Source organism: Lemur catta, chromosome 7 (genome assembly GCF_020740605.2).
Source record: "Lemur catta isolate mLemCat1 chromosome 7, mLemCat1.pri, whole genome shotgun sequence".
Classification (NCBI taxonomy): domain Eukaryota; kingdom Metazoa; phylum Chordata; class Mammalia; order Primates; family Lemuridae; genus Lemur; species Lemur catta.
The window spans coordinates 98438924-98457338 of NC_059134.1; the positions used below are offsets into that span (position 1 = coordinate 98438924).

At 38.3% G+C, this 18415-nt stretch overlaps 1 protein-coding gene across 1 annotated transcript; it reads left to right on the plus strand.

Moving 5' to 3' along the window:
• Positions 1-377: 377 nt before the first annotated feature.
• Positions 378-15226, plus strand: LOC123642152. Its single transcript, XM_045557061.1, has 6 exons — positions 378-567; positions 1210-1268; positions 3390-3443; positions 7457-7576; positions 10978-11098; positions 15099-15226. Exons 1-6 carry the CDS (start codon positions 378-380, stop codon positions 15176-15178), a joined length of 624 nt encoding a protein of 207 aa, XP_045413017.1. The 3' UTR covers positions 15179-15226.
• Positions 15227-18415: the final 3189 nt, after the last annotated feature.

Genomic DNA, 18415 nt, shown 5'->3' on the forward strand with positions numbered 1-18415 from the left:
AGGCCTGACTAGAACAAAATATTGTTCCTTCCCCACTCCCCTTCCCTCATCCCTGCCCCAGGGAGCAGGAGATAGCCTCCAGAAGACTGCCTGCAGACTTCATTGGCGCCATCGCCCCTCCTGGATCTCCAGTCTGCTGGCCCGCACTGAAGATTTTGGACATGCCAGTCTTCATTTTATATATATGTATATAGATTTGATATAGATTATAGATAGATATAGATATTGACATATACTATTGGTTCTGTTTTTCTGGAGAACTCTAATACACTTTCCCATAATCTCAATTCCAGAACAGAAACCTATATGTTCTCTATAAACATAAACTTTTAAGGTAATCTGATTTAAATAACTTAAATCCACTTAAAACTACCTAAATGGATCTGAGAGAGAAAGAATGGGCATTAGGAAAAAAAGCAGTTGCCGGGCAAGTGATGCTGGATTCTAATCTCCAATCCAGCTCCTTCCATGGCTGCAGGCATCCTTGTCACTGGTGTGTGCGAGTGGCTGTACTCCAGCTGCGAAATAAGGCCCAGCTGCAAGCACAGCCCCTGCGAACCACTTCACGTAAGAGTTATAGAAAACCAGGGGTCCCTGGAGACTCTTCCTGCAGGCTTTTTTGAACAGGGCCCAGGGCTGTGATCCAGACTGGTTACGAGGGTCAGCGCTGGGTGTGGAAGTCGGCAGAGCAAATGGAAATCGAAGTCCAAGTCCCAGACAAGAGAGCAGGAGAAAAGTAAAATAAGGTCAAAAGCTCCTATTTGGGGCTCATGACAGAGAAAACCTTCAGGCTGGAGTTGGCCTCAGAGAATCACCCGTAGGAGGGAGAAGGGGTAGCAAGGCAGAGCCCTAGAGATCCTCCGAGCCAGCAGCTCTGCTTCTAGCTGATGTCCTCCTGAACCAAAGACAGAGTCCTCTACTTTTTACTTAAATGGAATCAGCTAGAAAATTAAATATTAATTATCTCTGCAGGTCACCGTGAAACAAAAACAAATATTCCCTGTTTAAATAAATGAGGAGACCCCAGCACCCAACCGTGACTGCTATGTCTCTATCCGTCTCTGGTCCTCCCTGACACATGCTTCTTTCAACACTACTTCAGAAGTACCAGGGTAAACTGGACATTGTCCTGGCCTCCCGGTCACCCCAGTTGTAACTGTCTGTGATAGATGCGACTTGAGTAATAACGCTGACTCTCTTTTCTCACAGTCTGCGCAAATAATGATCGGCCTGATTCACGGTGCACTGGCGAATCTCTGGTTGCGTTCGTATTTCCTAAGATCGGACTCAAGTACTGAAAAATCTCTCCCTATACTTGTCCTAGTCACTTACTCATATGTGGCAGGATTTTTTGTGAGTAAACTCTGGTATTATCGATTTAAACTCATTTATTGTTTTTCTGCTGAATCAAGTGAATTACTCAGGTGGTCAAGCAATGGGCTAAAGACCCAACCTCTGACTTAAAGGAGCTCATCTTAGCGTGGAAACAGGCATGGAAAAGACTTTTTCATGTTTGTTGCATGTTTTGATAAGTTTCTTGAAAGGGTGGGGTGTATATGGGGAAAAGATATTAAAGGGGTATGCTTGAAGAATAATAAAGGGAGTGCCCATGTGGATAACTCTAAGGCTTATTTTTTGCAGACTGAGCATCCAAAGACCTTAGCTTAATGTTTGGGGCTATAGAGGCAATTTTTAGAGAGGCTGTATAAAGAAAGAAAAAAAAGAGAGAGAGAGAGAGAGACCCAGGAGCCCAAGAGGAATTTGGGGAAACTAAACAGAGATTGCTAAAGTAGATGTTTGAATAAAATATTACAATAATCCCATGGTCATAGTTGCCAAAGTTCCCACCAAGGACATGCCCAATTATAAGTCATTACACCCAGGGAAGCCCAAAGCTCTGGCTTCCCACAAGTTGTTTTTAGTTCACGGTTACATTCAGTCCAGAAGCAATTATTCAGGCAGAAGTCATTTTACACACAAGCAATGTGACCTAGTAACACAACCGACATTCCGATTTTGTCAAGTTTTTAACTGAACAGAAGTAAAAAGTTAACCCAAGGTCAGATTTCTGCATAGAGCAGACAGGGTGTCATTACTTTCTTACCTACCCTTTTGCACTTTTCAACCAAAAACAGAGATTAAAGGGAGAGAAGATTTGAGTCATCCCTGTGCTTTGTGAAAAGGCCTCTAAGCCATGCAAGTGCAGTCATTTCACCCAGAGAAGGGCCTGGTAATCCCTGTTCTGGACGAAAGACAGTATTTCCTCAGAGGCTTTCTTACAGTGGGAGTCCTCAAGTGGAAGATGTTTACCCACACTGAGAACTTTCTAGAAAGGGCTGTATGTAATAAAGAGAAATTATTTAAATGGAATTTATACAATGAATCACCTATTACAAAGCATCTAGAAAGGATCCTAAACTAAAGATGTAGAAAGGGGAGCTTATGGCAGAAATTAGCCACAAATAATAATTATTCAATTTTGTATCTATTGTGTATTAGACACCTTCCAAAGGCACTTCAAGATCGTTTTATCTAAAAGTCCCAACAACCCCATGAGATAGCTATCATTAATTCCCATTTTACAAATGGGGAAACCAAAGCTTAAAGAACTTAACTAACTCTTACAGAGTAACACAGAAATAAAGTGTCACAGATTAAAAAAAAAAAATCAAGTTAAGGTGCTTCTGCTTCCATGACAAGATTTCATTTTCCTGGACTGGAGAATTCTCAATCCTCTTCTTGGTAATATTTGAGTCATCTTCTGTTAGTGCTTCAGCAGAATTAAGGCAGGTTTAGATGTACTATTGGACAAAAATTAAATTCTTTATATGTCAGAAACAGCCATCCTTTCAAACTAATGCCAGCAGGTGATGATAGCACTTAGGACATGATGTTTGTGGAAACCAACCCGTAAATCTTCAGATAAACGCTTTCAGAAACTATTTTCCATTGATGAAATATTTTTTCTACAATATTATAAGGGAAAGGCGCTTCTTGCAAGTAAGAACCACCACACTAGCCACTATGGATTATTTTCTAACAATTCAGGTCATGGTATCAATAAATGACAGTCAAAACCAGTCAAGTGCCTGCTCCTTGTCCCTCATAAAAATCGCTGTGAGATCCCTAAGTTCCATCACCTATACAAAGGTCTCGTTAATAGCCAGAAACTTTAAAATATCTTTTCATCTCTGTAACAGAGAAATAGTGAATCTATTCCTTAGAGATTCTACTAGTGGTCACTATAGAACTGAAATGGGATTTTTCATGTTAAAACCACTTTCTTCAGAGAATTCAGTGATAATTCAGATATCAGGAAAGCCACTGGCATTAGGAAAAGAACTTGTCAGAAGGCATAGGTGTTTATAAATGCCTGTTTCTATCCCCAGTTCATCAACTCAGGGTCCTGCAGTGTAATACAGAAGCCTCACACAACGTGTAAGGTATGTCAGAATGTTTGGGGCAACTCCAAAGAAAAATGCTACCTGCCAAAGGAGAAATTATTGCTTCTGAGCCAAATTTGGGGGGAAACAAAAAACTTTTCCAAATGTTGGGATGAAAAAAAATCATTTAATTTCTATAAGGATGTGCTCCAGTGCCTGTTTTGTTTGGGAGGTGTTGGAAGAGGATGCAGTGTGAGCAGTAAAACTGTATAAGGAGACAGGTGTAAAGTTTCCACAGAATAAATCATTTTAAACTATCTAAAGGAATATATGAAAACAAACAAAACTCTGACCTGAAAGTCAAAGCATTAGGAAGGGAGGAAACATAGTCAGGGTAAGCCCTGAAGATCAGTGCTTAGTTAGGGAAAGGGAAGAGAAAAAATAATGTATGAAAAGGTAACTGCCTTCAGCAAACCCAGGTCTAGGAAAGGCCATTAGAATACAAACCAGATATCATTACAACACATCCAACAAAGGACAGTGCCTTTCTCTTTTAGAACGAACTTCCCTCCTCCCGCAGCCCTCTTGTGTTAGGATCACAGCTCTGGAGGTAGATTGTCTGAATTCAAATTCTGACTACCCTACCACCGGCTGTGTAAACTTGGGCAAATTAATCTGTGCTTCATTCTCCTGATCTGAAAAAAAAATAATAGCACCTACCTCAAAGGTTATTGTGAGGATTAAGCAAGTAAGCAAGCAATAAAGAACAGTACCTGGCATACATACAGCAAGCACTCTGCTTATCAAAACCTCCAGAGGAAAACAAGGTGCTTTCAAAGACTGGTGAAAGAAGAAACTGAAACTTTGTTTCATATTTCAGCAAAAGGTTCATCTATTTTTTTTTTTTCAATCAAACGGGGTCAAAGACATATTTGCTCAGCAGTAGCTTGCAACTCTTAACTATGGGCTTTAAGTTTTTCTATATTTTTTTAACTTCTACAATCACCTAGGTAGCCGCTGTTAACATCATCGTCCATTCTAGTAGTCCTTCATCTAAGCTTGTTTCTCTAATGTGTTTTGCAAGCAGAGTGTACGTATGACCTAGAGGTCATCTGGTATGCTTTTCCCCAGAGATAGCAATACAGATGACATCAAAGCCCATGAAGCCCCGTTGTGATTTTGCAAATTCCTGGGACTGGCCTTCTCATAGTTCAGTTTCTGCATTTGTTCATACTGCTCCAAAGTTGCTCCACATCACCCAAGGTATGAATAAGTATGGCCCCTTGACTGATTTTCACAAAAACTCACAAAAAATGTTTGGTTTTTCACTTGAGGAATGGTGGGGAGAGATGATAATTGTAATTTCCAAGTTCTGGTCACAACCTAGATCCTTTTGTAACTCTCTCCCTAACCCCAACATCACGTTATCTTCTGCCCTGCTTTTTCGCTCTCTCCCACTCCACCTCAAGGAGCAAAATTAAACTTCTCTTGCTGTCTCATACAGAGCAATTCTCTTTCCTTCTCTAGAAGCACTGACATTATTCCTCGCAGAAACACAGACTCATCTGCCTCAAGGATGGTTGTTCAGACATTTTCTAAACCAAAGTGACTCAACATCATAAGAGGAAATCAATTATAATTATTTATCAAGTCATGAAAATATGCTTTGGAAAAATTATTCTAGTGGCCCCATAATATTCTATTATACTTAGGTACCATGATGTACCTAATATAATGCACCTAAATTCCAATAATTCAATTTAAAAAATATTTACTGAGTGTCAGGCATGTTCTATGTGTGTAGGATGCATCAGTGAACAAACAGGTGAAGATTTATTGCCCTCATGGAACTTACATTCTAATAGCAGGATAAGGGCAATAAACAATAAACATGACAAACTAGTAACTATTATAGTAGGCTAACTCTGATACCAAAACCAGGACAGGATGCAACAAAAAAAGAAAACTACAGACCAATATCCCTTATGAATATAGATGCAAAAATTCTCAATAAAATCCTAGCAAATTGAATCCAGGTGCTTATCAAGAAAATAATCCATCATGATCAAGTGGGCTTCATTCCAGAAATGCAGGGATGGTTCAACATACACAAATCTATAAATGTAATTCACCACATAAATAGAAGCAAAAACAAAGACCATATGATCCTCTCAATAGACAAAGAAAAAGCATTTGACAAAATTCAACACCCTTTTATGATAAGGACGCTTAACAAAATAGGCATAGATAGGGCTTATCTAAAAATGATACAAGCCACATATGACAAACCCACAGCCAACATCATACTGAATGGGGAAAAATTGAAAGCATTCCCACTTTCCTATTTTATTGATATGGCATATTACATTAATTGATTTTGGAGAATTAAACCAACCTTGCATTTGTGGAATAAGTCTCACTTGGTTATGGTATAAAGGCATAACTTGTTTTATTGTGCTTCACTGTATTGCACTTCACAGATAATGCATTTTTTACAAATTGAAGTTGTGTGGCAACTCTGCATCAAGCAGGTCTATTGGCACCATTTCTTCAACACCATGTGCTCACTTCATGCCTCTGTCACATTTTGGTTATTCGCACAATATTTCAAACTTTTTCATAATCATTATGTTTATCATGATGATCAGTGATCTTAGATGTTACCATTGTAATTGTTTGGGGGTACCACAAACTATGCCCATACAAGATGGTAAACTTAGCTGAAAAATGTTGCGTGTATTATGACTATTCCACCAACCAGCTGTTCCTCCATCTCCCTCTCCTTGAGCACACAATAATATTGAAATTAGGCCAACTAATAACCCTACAGTGGCCTCTAAGTGTTCAAGTGAAAAGAATAGTCACACATCTGTCACTTTAAATCAAAAGCTAGAAATGATTAAGCTTAGTGAAGATATTTCTGGGAATACCTGCTTTTCCATGCTTCTGAAATTTTGTACACACTGCTCTCTATTCCATAATACACTTTCCCAATTTTGTCCATTATTACTTACTGAATCTGGCCATATTAAACAAAGACAGGATCTACTGGGAAGATGCCAGGCTTATATTGTCACAAGATATCATAGCTGTCCTCTGGCACTCAAGGTCACTATTGTCCCCACTGCATAACATCACAGATGTCCCTGCTAAAAATGAATGTCATTATTTTCTTCACCTTTAAGTCACTTGCTTAACACCCACAGTTTTTGAGAGGAGAATCTTCTTGGCCATGCCCTGGCCATGGCTCTAAAAGATTGGATAGAGGAAGGATTTCCCTCTTCAGGCTTCCATAGTAAAAGTTTGATAAACTTCTTTCATAAAGACTAAATCAATAAGAAGAGCCCTCAAAATAGGAAGAGGGCTGTCTGCCAGACAACCAAAAATGTATGTGTTTACTTAAGTCGTTTTCTTTGATTGACTAGCATCAAATCATATCCTTCTTCCCATGATTACATAGCAAATAAGAAAACGGAAAAACTCCTTTTAACCTGTAACTATCCCTCACATATACATATAGAATACATGCAGCCCCTTCTCAAAGGAGCACAGCCTTTTTTCACAACTCATGTCAGGCCCTTAGTGAGATTCAAAGAGTGTGGACGCTGTCTTGAAGGAAATCAAGAACAACTGAAAGGTTTTAAGTAGTAAAGTGGCATTATTGGAGAAATAACAGGGACAAATCCCAAACTTGAAGTTTATCCATAGTATGACATTTATTAAGTTTTATTAAATGAAATTAAAGTGTTTATAATTTTTTCTCTCCCATTAGATTGTAAGCTCCAGGAATAGAACCCTGGTGCTATCCCTAGCACAATGTTTAGCACATTACAGGCACTATATAATTACTTGTTGAATGAATAAATAAATGCCTCTTCTGAAAAACAAATTATCCTACTGGCTTCTAGACAAATTTGAAGCAGAGTCCTGATACCAACCACTGTTAGGATTCCAGAAAGTCAGATTTTTAAAAACTTCATCCTGAATATTCCAGTCAGTATGTAAGCCTTATTGCTTCATCAAAATCTGTTTATGCTATCTCTGGCAGATTTGTCTTTATTTGTCTATTACAGATTATTGCAGCAATTGTAATGAACAGCATAAGTGTTGGCGTGACTGTAGTTGGGATAGTTTTAATATGCCAACAGATTTCAGTTTTTGAATCAGAAGCAACTACATACACTTGGCAGAACGTGAGTACCAATTTTAATTGTAACTAGATCAAGATTTTAGATATAAATGAAAAAACGATGATGAATGATGTGAATATGTCGAAGTGAGAAAAGTGTAGAAAAAGTAACCAAATTTGTCAACCATCTTTGGCATAGAAATATAAAAATAAACTGCATTTCCTCCAAATTTTTGCCATAGGCATATTAAAAAATCAGTTTTTCTCAAAAATTTAGAAACAACAAAAACCTTAAAGAGAGATAAAAATTATCATTATTTGAAGACAAAATTACAAAATACTTAGAAAAGCCCAAAGACTTACCTGAAAAAGCTACTGCAGAAGTAAAAACAGTTAATAAAGTAGTTGGATAAAAGAAAAACTGACAAAAATTAATAAATTTTATTTACAATAGAAATAACTACTTAGATGTTGAAATGGAAAATATAATACATAACCCAATCAAAATAACAGCAAAACTATAAAAATGTAATAAGGGACATAAAAAAGAACTGAAAACTTTGAAAAACTATGTTCTTGAATACAAATTCGCAATATCATAAAATTGCCAGCTTCTGTAAATTAATACATAATTGTGATCCAATTCCATTTAGAATCGCAACAGCATTTAGAAGTAATGCAATAAATGACTCTAAGATGCATATGGAGAGAAGAATAATTACATGAAAATTGCCAAGAAAGTCTAGAAGTTACATAATAATGGGGAGGGCCAAAGAACTTGCTGTACTAGATATTAAAACTTGTAATTAGGCTGTTATAATAAAAATGGTATAATATTTACACATTAAAAAAACTGAACAAAGAACAGAATAAAGAGTTGAGAAACAGATTCAAGTATAAGTGAATACATATTATTTTATGGGAGATAACATTACCTGTCAATAAAGATGAAACTTAAATAAATAGTATTAAATCAACAAGCTGTCCATTTCAAAGAAAATAATAATGGACATCTACTTTGCATTATGTATGGAAATAAATCACAAATTAAGTGTATAAGCATAAATACTATAAACATTAACATAAAATGTATAATCAGTATATTAGTTATGCAAGCAAGAGAGAAAACCAGAAGTAAAGGGGAAAAAGAGACACATTTCAGGCCACAAATATTTGCACTTTTTACACATAAGCTGGGACAGCAATAACCTAAAGAATAAGAACACTGCCCCAGTGGGCTGAAAGAGTCGGGCCATCACTCTAGCAGGTCAAAGAGTAGGTCTGTCTCCCCAGCAGGCCCAGAGGACGAGCCACAGAGAATTATTCTTGGGCCTTGAAATCTAACAAAATTTGCCCTGCTGGGGTTTGGACTTGCTTAGGGACCATGAGCCCTTTTTTTTTTCCTTCTTATTTCTCCCTTTTGGAATGGAAATATACATCCTATGCTTGTCCCACCATTGTATCTTGGAAGCAGACAACTTTTTCTCTGGTTTCACAAGTCCATAGATGGAGAGGAATTTTGCCCCAGAATGAACCGTACTATTAATATAAGTTTCACCCATAACTGATTCCAATGATTAGATTTGGGGCTTTTTGATTTTATGATATTTAGGACAGATTTTGGACTTAATTGTTGATGCTGAAATTGGGTTAAAACTTTTGGAGATGTTGGGATCAGGTGAATATATTTTGCACATGGGAAAGACATGAATTGGAGGGTACTAGAGGCAGACTATTATGGGTTGAATTGTGTCCCGAAAACCCATATGTTGAAGTCCCAACCCACAGTACCTGAGAATATGACATTTTGGGGGAACGAGATTACTACATGTGTAATTAGTTAAGATGAGGTCATACTGGAGTAAGGTAGGCCATTAATCCAATATAACTAGTGTTCCTATAAGAGAGAAATTTGGATACAGGCACATAAGGAAGAAGGCCATGTGAACATAGAGGCAGAGATAGGAGTTATGCTGCTACAAGCGAAGGAACACCTGGGGCTACCAGAATCTGGAAGAAGCAAGGAAGGATTCTCTCCTGGAAGCTTCAGAGGGAGCGTGGTTCTGCCAACACATTGATTTTTGACTTTTAGTCTCTGCAACTGTGAGACAATAAATGTTTGTTGTGTTATGCCACCCGTTTGTGGTACTTTATTACAACAGCCCTAGGAAACAAATAAAGGTGGCCAATAAATAACCACCTAATCTTCTTCTCTTGTGTTCTGAGCCTACTGAGATAAGATACAAGAATCAAGTAGAGGCCGGGCGCGGTGGCTCATGCCTGTAATCCTAGCACTCTGGGAGGCCAAGACGGGCGGATCGTTTGAGTTCAGGAGTTCGAGACCAGCCTGAGCAAGATCAAGACCCCGTCTCTACTAAAAATAGAAAGAAATTATCTGGCCAACTAAAAATATATATACAGAAAAAAATTAGCTGGGCATGGTGGCCCATGCCTGTAGTCCCAGCTACTTGGGAGGCTGAGGCAGAAGGATTGCTTGAGCCCAGGAGTCTGAGGTTGCTGTGAGCTAGGCTGACACCACGGCACTCTAGCCCGGGCAGAGCAAGACTCTGTCTCAAAAAAAAAAAAAAAAAGAATCAAGTAGATGTAGACAGAATTATCAGCTTTATTATTATTATACTTGGAGAACAAGTTTTAAATCTTTAACCAAATAAGCTTACTAATTAATACCTCCTTTAATAAATTAAACTCATTCACCTAATTACAGATAGACCACAGACCGTAGGCCTCCCTACACTGGAGTCAATTATCAGATGTTGGAAAGAAAGTCTTGTGGTTATAAACACAGATTATTCTGAAAAAAAGAGAACCCAGAAGGCGCTGGGTTCCTTTCTCAAAATCGCCAATTACATAAGTCTTTCCTCTTCAATGGAAATTGTAAGTGAAGAGCACTGAGAAACACCGGAAGCCATTTTTGCCTATTTCTAAGAGAGAAAAAACTCCTTCTGTGGGCTATGGTAAGAATTTGGAAACAGAGAGAGAATGGTTCCACTTAATTCATGAAATAGTGCTTATAACAAATAAATTAAAAGAAAATAAAGCATGCAATTATATATGCACTGAATGGAAGAGCATGAAGCATGGATCATTCAATCAGTCTCACCAAAAAAAAAGTATACAGAGAAAAGAAGAGCACCCCATGCCAAACTTTGAAAAACTCCAGCAGACCATGGTACTATAAGTTATCTATTTTTGAGTCTCCCCATATATAAAATAGAAACAAAAATATCTAACTTGTAAGGTTGTTGCTAGAAATAAGTGCTTAACATGATATTTGGTACTCAATAAATTTAAAACATATTTAGTTGCTATGAAAAATTCCCCACAATAATCCTAGGTGTGTGAGACTGCTAGGATGAATATTTATTCTCTATTTTCTAAATGTTGATCTTATATAACCTTTAAATACTTGATTAATATGAGGAATATTTCTCTTTTTTTATTCAGATGGTTGGTATGATGCTTTTACAATATTTACTCTTCTCCACCGTCTCGGAACTGATCATTGCGATCATAATTGTCCACTGGTTTAAAGTAGCATTACGTCAGGAAGAACCCACTGAAGAAAGTGAGTAATTTTGTTTCTGGCTGTCAAATCAAAATAAAAGTTTCTTTTCCTGAGAGTCTAAAATTGGGGAACAGAAGTATTACTCTAAAGTAAGGCAAAGAGCTACTGAAAACATGCTGAAATATCTCCTGCTTGATAGTGTGTGAAATTAAAAAGTCAAACAACTTGCCCTGGCAAAACTATGTGGCAGAAATCTTTTAGACTTACATCTCCCAGAAGATTAATAGAGAAAATATATAGACCAAAGAGGTTTCAGGGGTCATATCAGTGATATGGAGACACTAAATGCATTTATGCAAGCAAAATGGCTGAATCTTGGTAAGAACAGTGACCCTCATGGTGCTATACCTTGCCCTATTCCTGTCCCCCTATCCCATCTCCACAATAGCCTTTAAAAGTAACAACCTTGCAACCATAGTACCTGTGAAAAACACCAGCCTAGCAAACACAGGAAGGGGCAAAATAAGACTAGAGTTCCCCTAAAAAGCCCCATTCTCAGAGAATTGTTATTGACTTGTCTGGCATCTCCCCAGAAATCCCCATTAGCAAGGCTCTTCTTAATTTGACCTCACTCAGAGCTTGATCATTGCGAACAGTTTTTCTCCCTGGAATGTTTATCAGAACAATCAGTGGCATTTAATATCACAGCTGTCTGAAGTAGAGATAACAGTTTGAGGAAAACAAGTCAAATTTTTTTTAAAAAGCCCCGAGGAGTAAGATATCCATAGAAGATTTTGAAACAATGACAATACTTGGAAATATAAAAGGCCACATATATATGCAAGGATGTGTGCATGCCAAGAAAACACCTTAGAATGCCCTAATCCCCCACTTCTGGCTGACCTGAAGATCTCTGCAAGCAGGAAGTGATGGCTAAGGCAGAGTTGCAAACTGTCTCCCAGAGCTTTAAAGGCTTGGCCCAACAAACACACACACACACACACACACACACACACACACACACACACAGCCTCTCAGCAAAGGCGGGCAAATGTATTGATACAAAGGAATTGAGAAAATCTATGTCCAATCATTAGCTGGCCACTTAGTGAACAAAGCAGAAAACAAAAATAACAACAAAGATCCACCCCTGGAGGGCTATAATTTCCAATGCTGCTGCCCTATATTATTTTAAATGTGTTGTTTTGAACAAGACAAAATAGGAAATATGCAAAGAAACAGAGAAGTACAGCCTAAACACAAGGAAAAACACAGTCAATAAAAAACTTTCCTCTGAGGAAATCTAAATGTTGAGTTACTAGGGAAAAAAAGAACTTTAAATCATGCTCAAAGAACTAAAAAAAGAAAACAGTGTAAAAAGACTAAAGGAAAGTATGAGAGCAGTGTCTCACCAAAAAGAGAATACCAATAAAGACATGGAAACTATTTTTTTAAAGATCCGAATAGAAATTCTATAGCAGAAAAGTACAATAACTAAAATGAAAATTTATTCAAGGGGCTCAACAGAAAACTTGAGCTGGCAGAAGAAATAATCCACAAATTTGAAGGTAGTTCAATTAAAATTATCCAGTCTGTGGAACAGAATGAAAACAAATGAAAAAAAAAAAATGAACAGGGTTTCAGACTCCTTTGCAACACCACCAAGCATACCAAAATGTGCATCAGGTAATCACCCAAGGAGAGGACACAGAGAGGGAAAGGGATAGTGGCACAATGACTTTTTGAAGAAATATTGGGAAATTTATAGCTGTAAATATTATATTTTAAAAAGAATAAATGTCTCAAATCTGCAAGCTAACGCTTCCACCTTAGGAAATCAGGAAAAGAAGAGAAAACTAAACCTAAAGTGAAAATAATAAAGACTAGAATAGAGTCAAGAGTCCAAAAATAAATCCTTACATATAAATCCTCACATGGCTAATTGATCTTTGACTGGGATGTCAAGACAATTCAATGAGGAAATTACAATCCCTTCCACAAACGGGGCTAGGACAACTGGATATCCACATACAAAAGAATGAAGTCAGACCACTACCTCACATAATATACACAAATCAACTCAAAATGCACATGGACCTGCATTTAAGAGCTAACACTATGAAACTCTTAGAAGAAAATATAGGTATGATTCTTTGTGAATTGGGTTAGGTAACCATGTATTAGACATGGCACCAAAAGCACCATCAACAAAAGAAAAAAAATAGATAAATTGGCTAAGGAAAGAAAACTACAGCTCCACATCCCTGATAAATCTAGATACAAAAATTCCCAACAACAAAAAACAAACCCTAGCAAACCAAATCCAGCAATATATAAAAAGGACTATACACCATGACTGAGTAGGATCCATCGTAGGAATTCAAAGTTAGTTTAACATACAAAAGGCAGTCGATATCACACACTGCATTGATATAGTAAAGGACAGAAGCACAATCACTGAATAGCAATGGAAGGAAGTAGATTGTAATGGCTGACGATTTTATTTCCTTACCTAACCAATTTGCCTAAATCCTTTCAAAATAGGTAAATTCCCCAAAAAATCTGCAGTTTGATGTCAACTTAAAAGTCTGCCTGGAGCCAAAGAATGACATATTTGTGGAATTCCTGTGGGATAGTATGTGGAGGAAAGGGTGGAAAATGAGGCTGGAGAGGTAAACTGAGACCAGATCCTGATGAGGCTTCACTACCTTATTAAAAATTTTTGAATTTAGTCTGTTGGTACCAGGGTGCTCTTGAAGTGCTTTTTTAACAGCAGTGTTTCTGATGAAATTTTTCATTTACATAATTATTTCCATTAGAATATTTTCTGTAGCAAATTACAGACATCCCCTCTCCTAACTCAAACTGCTAAATCAATCAGGAATCACCTTGTAATCATAAGATGACTTGGTTCACATCCAACGGGAGAGACTGGCTTCTCTTTCTCAGAAACCACGAGGAAGCCTCTCTTTCCTGCACATTGGCCCAATTGCCCCAGGTTTATCTCTGACCCGAATCATAGCAAAGGGAACGAAATATTCATGAAGGATTTAGACAAACCATGGGGAGTGGGATGATTTTAAGGGAGTCAACCATAGCGTCCCCAGTCTTTCTGGCAGGAGAACAGAAACAGAATGGGAGAAGAGCAAGCCTAGATATAGAGATAATTAGGTGGTTGCTACGACAGGCCAGCCAAGTGACGAGTGCCCAAACTCAAACACTGATGAGTAAGCAGAAGAGGATAAATTCGAAAGATATTTAGAAAGTTTATCAATGTTTTGTACATTAGTTAGTTTCATACACAAACTTGCTAGATAACTAAAATCTTATATTAACCAAACCTAGTTTCCTAAAATGCTTATCTTTTCTTTCTAATTCCCATACTGTTCAATAACTATTGAACATAGCTTTAAATACTGACCTGTATTTCCTTTGATTAGAAAACTGTTTCATAATGTTCATGTGTTTTCAGTTTTGTGTGTATGAGCGCTTACATAGCATCATATTCTGCATAAAAACGAAGCACAGAAAACAAAATAAGAGTTTTACTCAGGGAAAGAATGATGCTGGTTCCATTAGAATGCCTTCTGCAATGACTCCCAAAAGTCCTGTAGTCTGAGCCAGACAGCTCTTCTCTCCATTGGTCATTCAGATTTTTCTCTTCTGACCTAAAACATGAAGTAGAGGACCCAAGAGGAATCTTAGGACTCGCCAGACTCCAGCTGAAGGTTAAAGTCATATTGTGAAGAATAATATTTTAGTTTAATATGGTTGATGTAGTTCATTGAAACCTCATATCTGATAGGCCATAGGTCTGACGTGCCTTTGGCTAGGCCCCCAGGACAGAGTAGGTGCTGTCTTCTCAGTATGGTTTTAACTGGTCACATTCTAGGTTTACGTATTTGTTTGTTGTTTTTTGGGTTTTGTGGGGTTTGTGTGTGTGTGTGTGTGTGTGTGTGTGTGTGTGTGTGTGTGTGTTGTTTTGACTCCATGGTTCAGGACAAAGCTCTTATTTTAGAACACAATAACGACCAATTTGCTATTAATCAATTCTCTTCAGGCTCCTTGGAATCTTCCTTCCCTGAAACTTCAGCACCGTTACCCTTGGAAGTCCCACCATCAGAATCCAACCCTCCATAATTTGCAAAGAGCCAGTGTGACTCCAGTCAAGAATGAAAGAAAAATTGTGAATCAGTGAAGAACTCTGTAATTTTTTTTCGAGAGTCCTCATGGAAAATACCTTCTAATGAAGTCCTTTCCAGTACTCCTTTTACTTAGTTCTTCAATAAAGGATGCAATTTGGTCACAGTTGACTCTTCCCTTCTTATTAATAAAAGCCAGTATGGGTTAGCATGGATAAATATAGCCTCTCCTACCCTTGGGGGAGTTGCCTGCCCACTGTTTCTCAGATTGGAAGAGACTGGCCTGAATGAAGGGGCTCTTTCACTCAAGAGAAGAAACACTCTGGCTTTGAAAGAAGGCACGGTGTCGCTGAGCAATAGCAAGACTCTCGATTTCTCTGTGCTTGTGTTTCCTCACCTGTAAAACAGAAATAATAGTCCCCAGCCCACAGAGTAGATGGGAGGCTTAAATGACAGTACGTCATTTAAAAAGCTTAGATTAGCTCCTAACGCACAGTAATCCCTCAGAGAATTAGTATTTATCATTTATTAGCCCTATCATTATATTAATAGCAGGATGATATAGGAAGCCAGATTGAATTTTTTCTATTATCCAAGAATTGTGGACTAGAGCCCACCTCTGAAAGCAGAAGATGTACTTAATATTTTAAGTCCAGAAAACCACTTGAGAGCCTGCTGAAAGGGGCTGTTATGGATTGAATTGTGTCCCCCAAATAAGGTATGTTGAAATGCTAACCCGCAGTACCTCAGAATGGGATCTTATTTAGAAATAAGGTCTTTATAGAGCCAGTCAAGTTAAAATGAGGTCCCTAGTGTGGACCCTAATCCAGTATCACTTGTGTCCTTATAAAAGGGGGAAATTTGGACACAGACTCAGGCATGTACAGAGGGATGATGATGTGAAGACACAGTGGGAGAATATTGTGTGCAGATGAAGGATTAGAGTGGTGCATCTAACAAGCCAAGAAATGCCAAATATTGCCAGCAAGCCAACAGAAGCTGGGAAGAGGTAAGGAAGGATCCTCCTTCTACAGGTTTCAGAGGCAGCATGACCCGCCTATACCTTGGATTTGGACTCCAGCCTCTAGAACAGTGAGACAACAAATTTCTGCTGTTCTAAGCTACTCAGTTTGTGGTACTTGGTTATAGGAGCCCTAGGAAACTGATGCGGGTGCCTTTTCACTATAATGAGCACTATGTTTCTCCAGCTCCCTGGAGGGTGTTAGTTGTTTATGAAGGGAGGTTATCCTCACACCTCAGCATCCCACAGTAGGCATTTGAATTTTCTACTCTCTGATGCTGGAGGGGAGAACAGAAGCTGCTGTAAAGTTTGTAGGTGTCTACAGGAAGTCCCCGCTGGTAGTCTTTAAGACCAAGATAGGACTTGCTGACCTGCTCCAGAATAACTAGGGCAAGAGCCAGTGATGTTAAGAGAAGACGTGGCTATATGGCCGTGCAGAGAGGGGCGATGGACCACCCCTGCAGGTCAGAGCTTGCAAGAGAAAAGAAAGAAAGATCTCACCACTGACTGCAGGCCCGAACATTAGAACCCCACAGGGAGATGAGACCGGAAGCCTCAGGTTTCCCAGGCATTGCTGCAACATGGGGAGCAATGCATATTAAAGCACTGCAGCAAAGTGCTGCCAGTTGGGGGTCAGTCTGACACTGCAGCCAAATTACAAAAGAGGCCACTAATGCCCAGGAGAACCACTCAGAACTGAGTGGCTCTTTACCATGGCCAGTAGAAGCCTCCATGTACCTGCCTAGGCTAGGGAACTAATCCACAGAAAGAAGACGATATTCTGACATAGGAGCTTACTTAATTTCATTTAAGTTTTAAGAAACAACAGGTTTTTTTAAAAAAAAAAAATAGCTTATATTTGCATCTTATATGCTCCAGGAGCTGGAGCCCATACAAATGGCCAACAGATATATGAAAAAATACTCAACATCACTAATCATCAGGAACATGCGAATTAAAACCACAATGAGATAACACCTTACCCCTGTCAGAATGGCCATTATTAAGAAGTCAAAAAATAGATGTTGGCACAGATGTGGTGAAAAGGGACCGCTTATACATTGTTGTTGGCAATGTAAATTAATACAACCTCTATAGAAAACAGTATGGAGATTCCTCAAAGAACTAAAAGTAGACCTGCCATTGGATTCAGCAATCCCACTGCTGTGTACCTACCCAAAGGAAAAGAAGTCATTATATAAAAAGGACTCCTGCATGTCTATCACAGCACAATTCATAATTGCAAAGATATGAAATCAACCTAAATGTGCAACTGATAAGTGGATAAAGAAAATGTAGTATGAATGTGCCATGGAATACTACTCAGCCATAAAAAAGAATGAAATAATGTCTTTTGCAGCAACGTGGATGGAACTGGAGGCCATCATCCTAAGGGAAGTATTTCAGGAAAGGCAAAACAAATACTGCATGTTCTCACTTAAAAGTGGGCACTAAGCTAGGGGTATGCCTGGTCATACAGACTGGTATAAAGGACACTGGAGACTTGGAAACGGGGGAGGCAAGGGACAAAAGATGACCTATTGGGTACAATGTATGCTATTCATGTGACAGGTACACTAAAAGCCCAGATTTCACCACAATACAATTCATCCATATAACAAAAAAAAATTAGTTCACCCTAAATATATTGAAATAAAATTTTAAAAATTAAAATAAATGAGAAACAAAGGTCCAGCAGTCTGAGACTCCAACTACCTTTTCATCCTTTTTACTTGTAATACCCTTCACTATGAGCAGTACCCCAAATATGTCTTATACTGTCTCTCCTCCAAGACTTTGCCCTGTTCCACACCCTCTGCCTATAATGTTCTTTCTGTTGACCATCTTAAAAAATTTTTGCCATCCCATCAGCTTCATTTATTAAATCTGTAAGCATTTATTGAGTGCCTATTATATGCCAATAGGCGTAGAAAGGTAAATGTGTCATGGACTATTCCATTAAGTTGCTTATTGCCTGGGGCAGCAGCTCTTAACCAATTTTGCCTCTGCAATTCACATGATGTACGTCACAGATACGTTGGATGCCCTCGCACTGGTGTTTCTGACCTTCTATTGGCTCTGACTGAGGGGCCATAAAAGGAACAAATTTGAACATCACAATTAACAACAATAGCAATAATAATAACAGCATCAACACCTGCAACAGACTGAAACACGTGGCCTCGAAGTGATACCAAAACAAAATCTTTGATC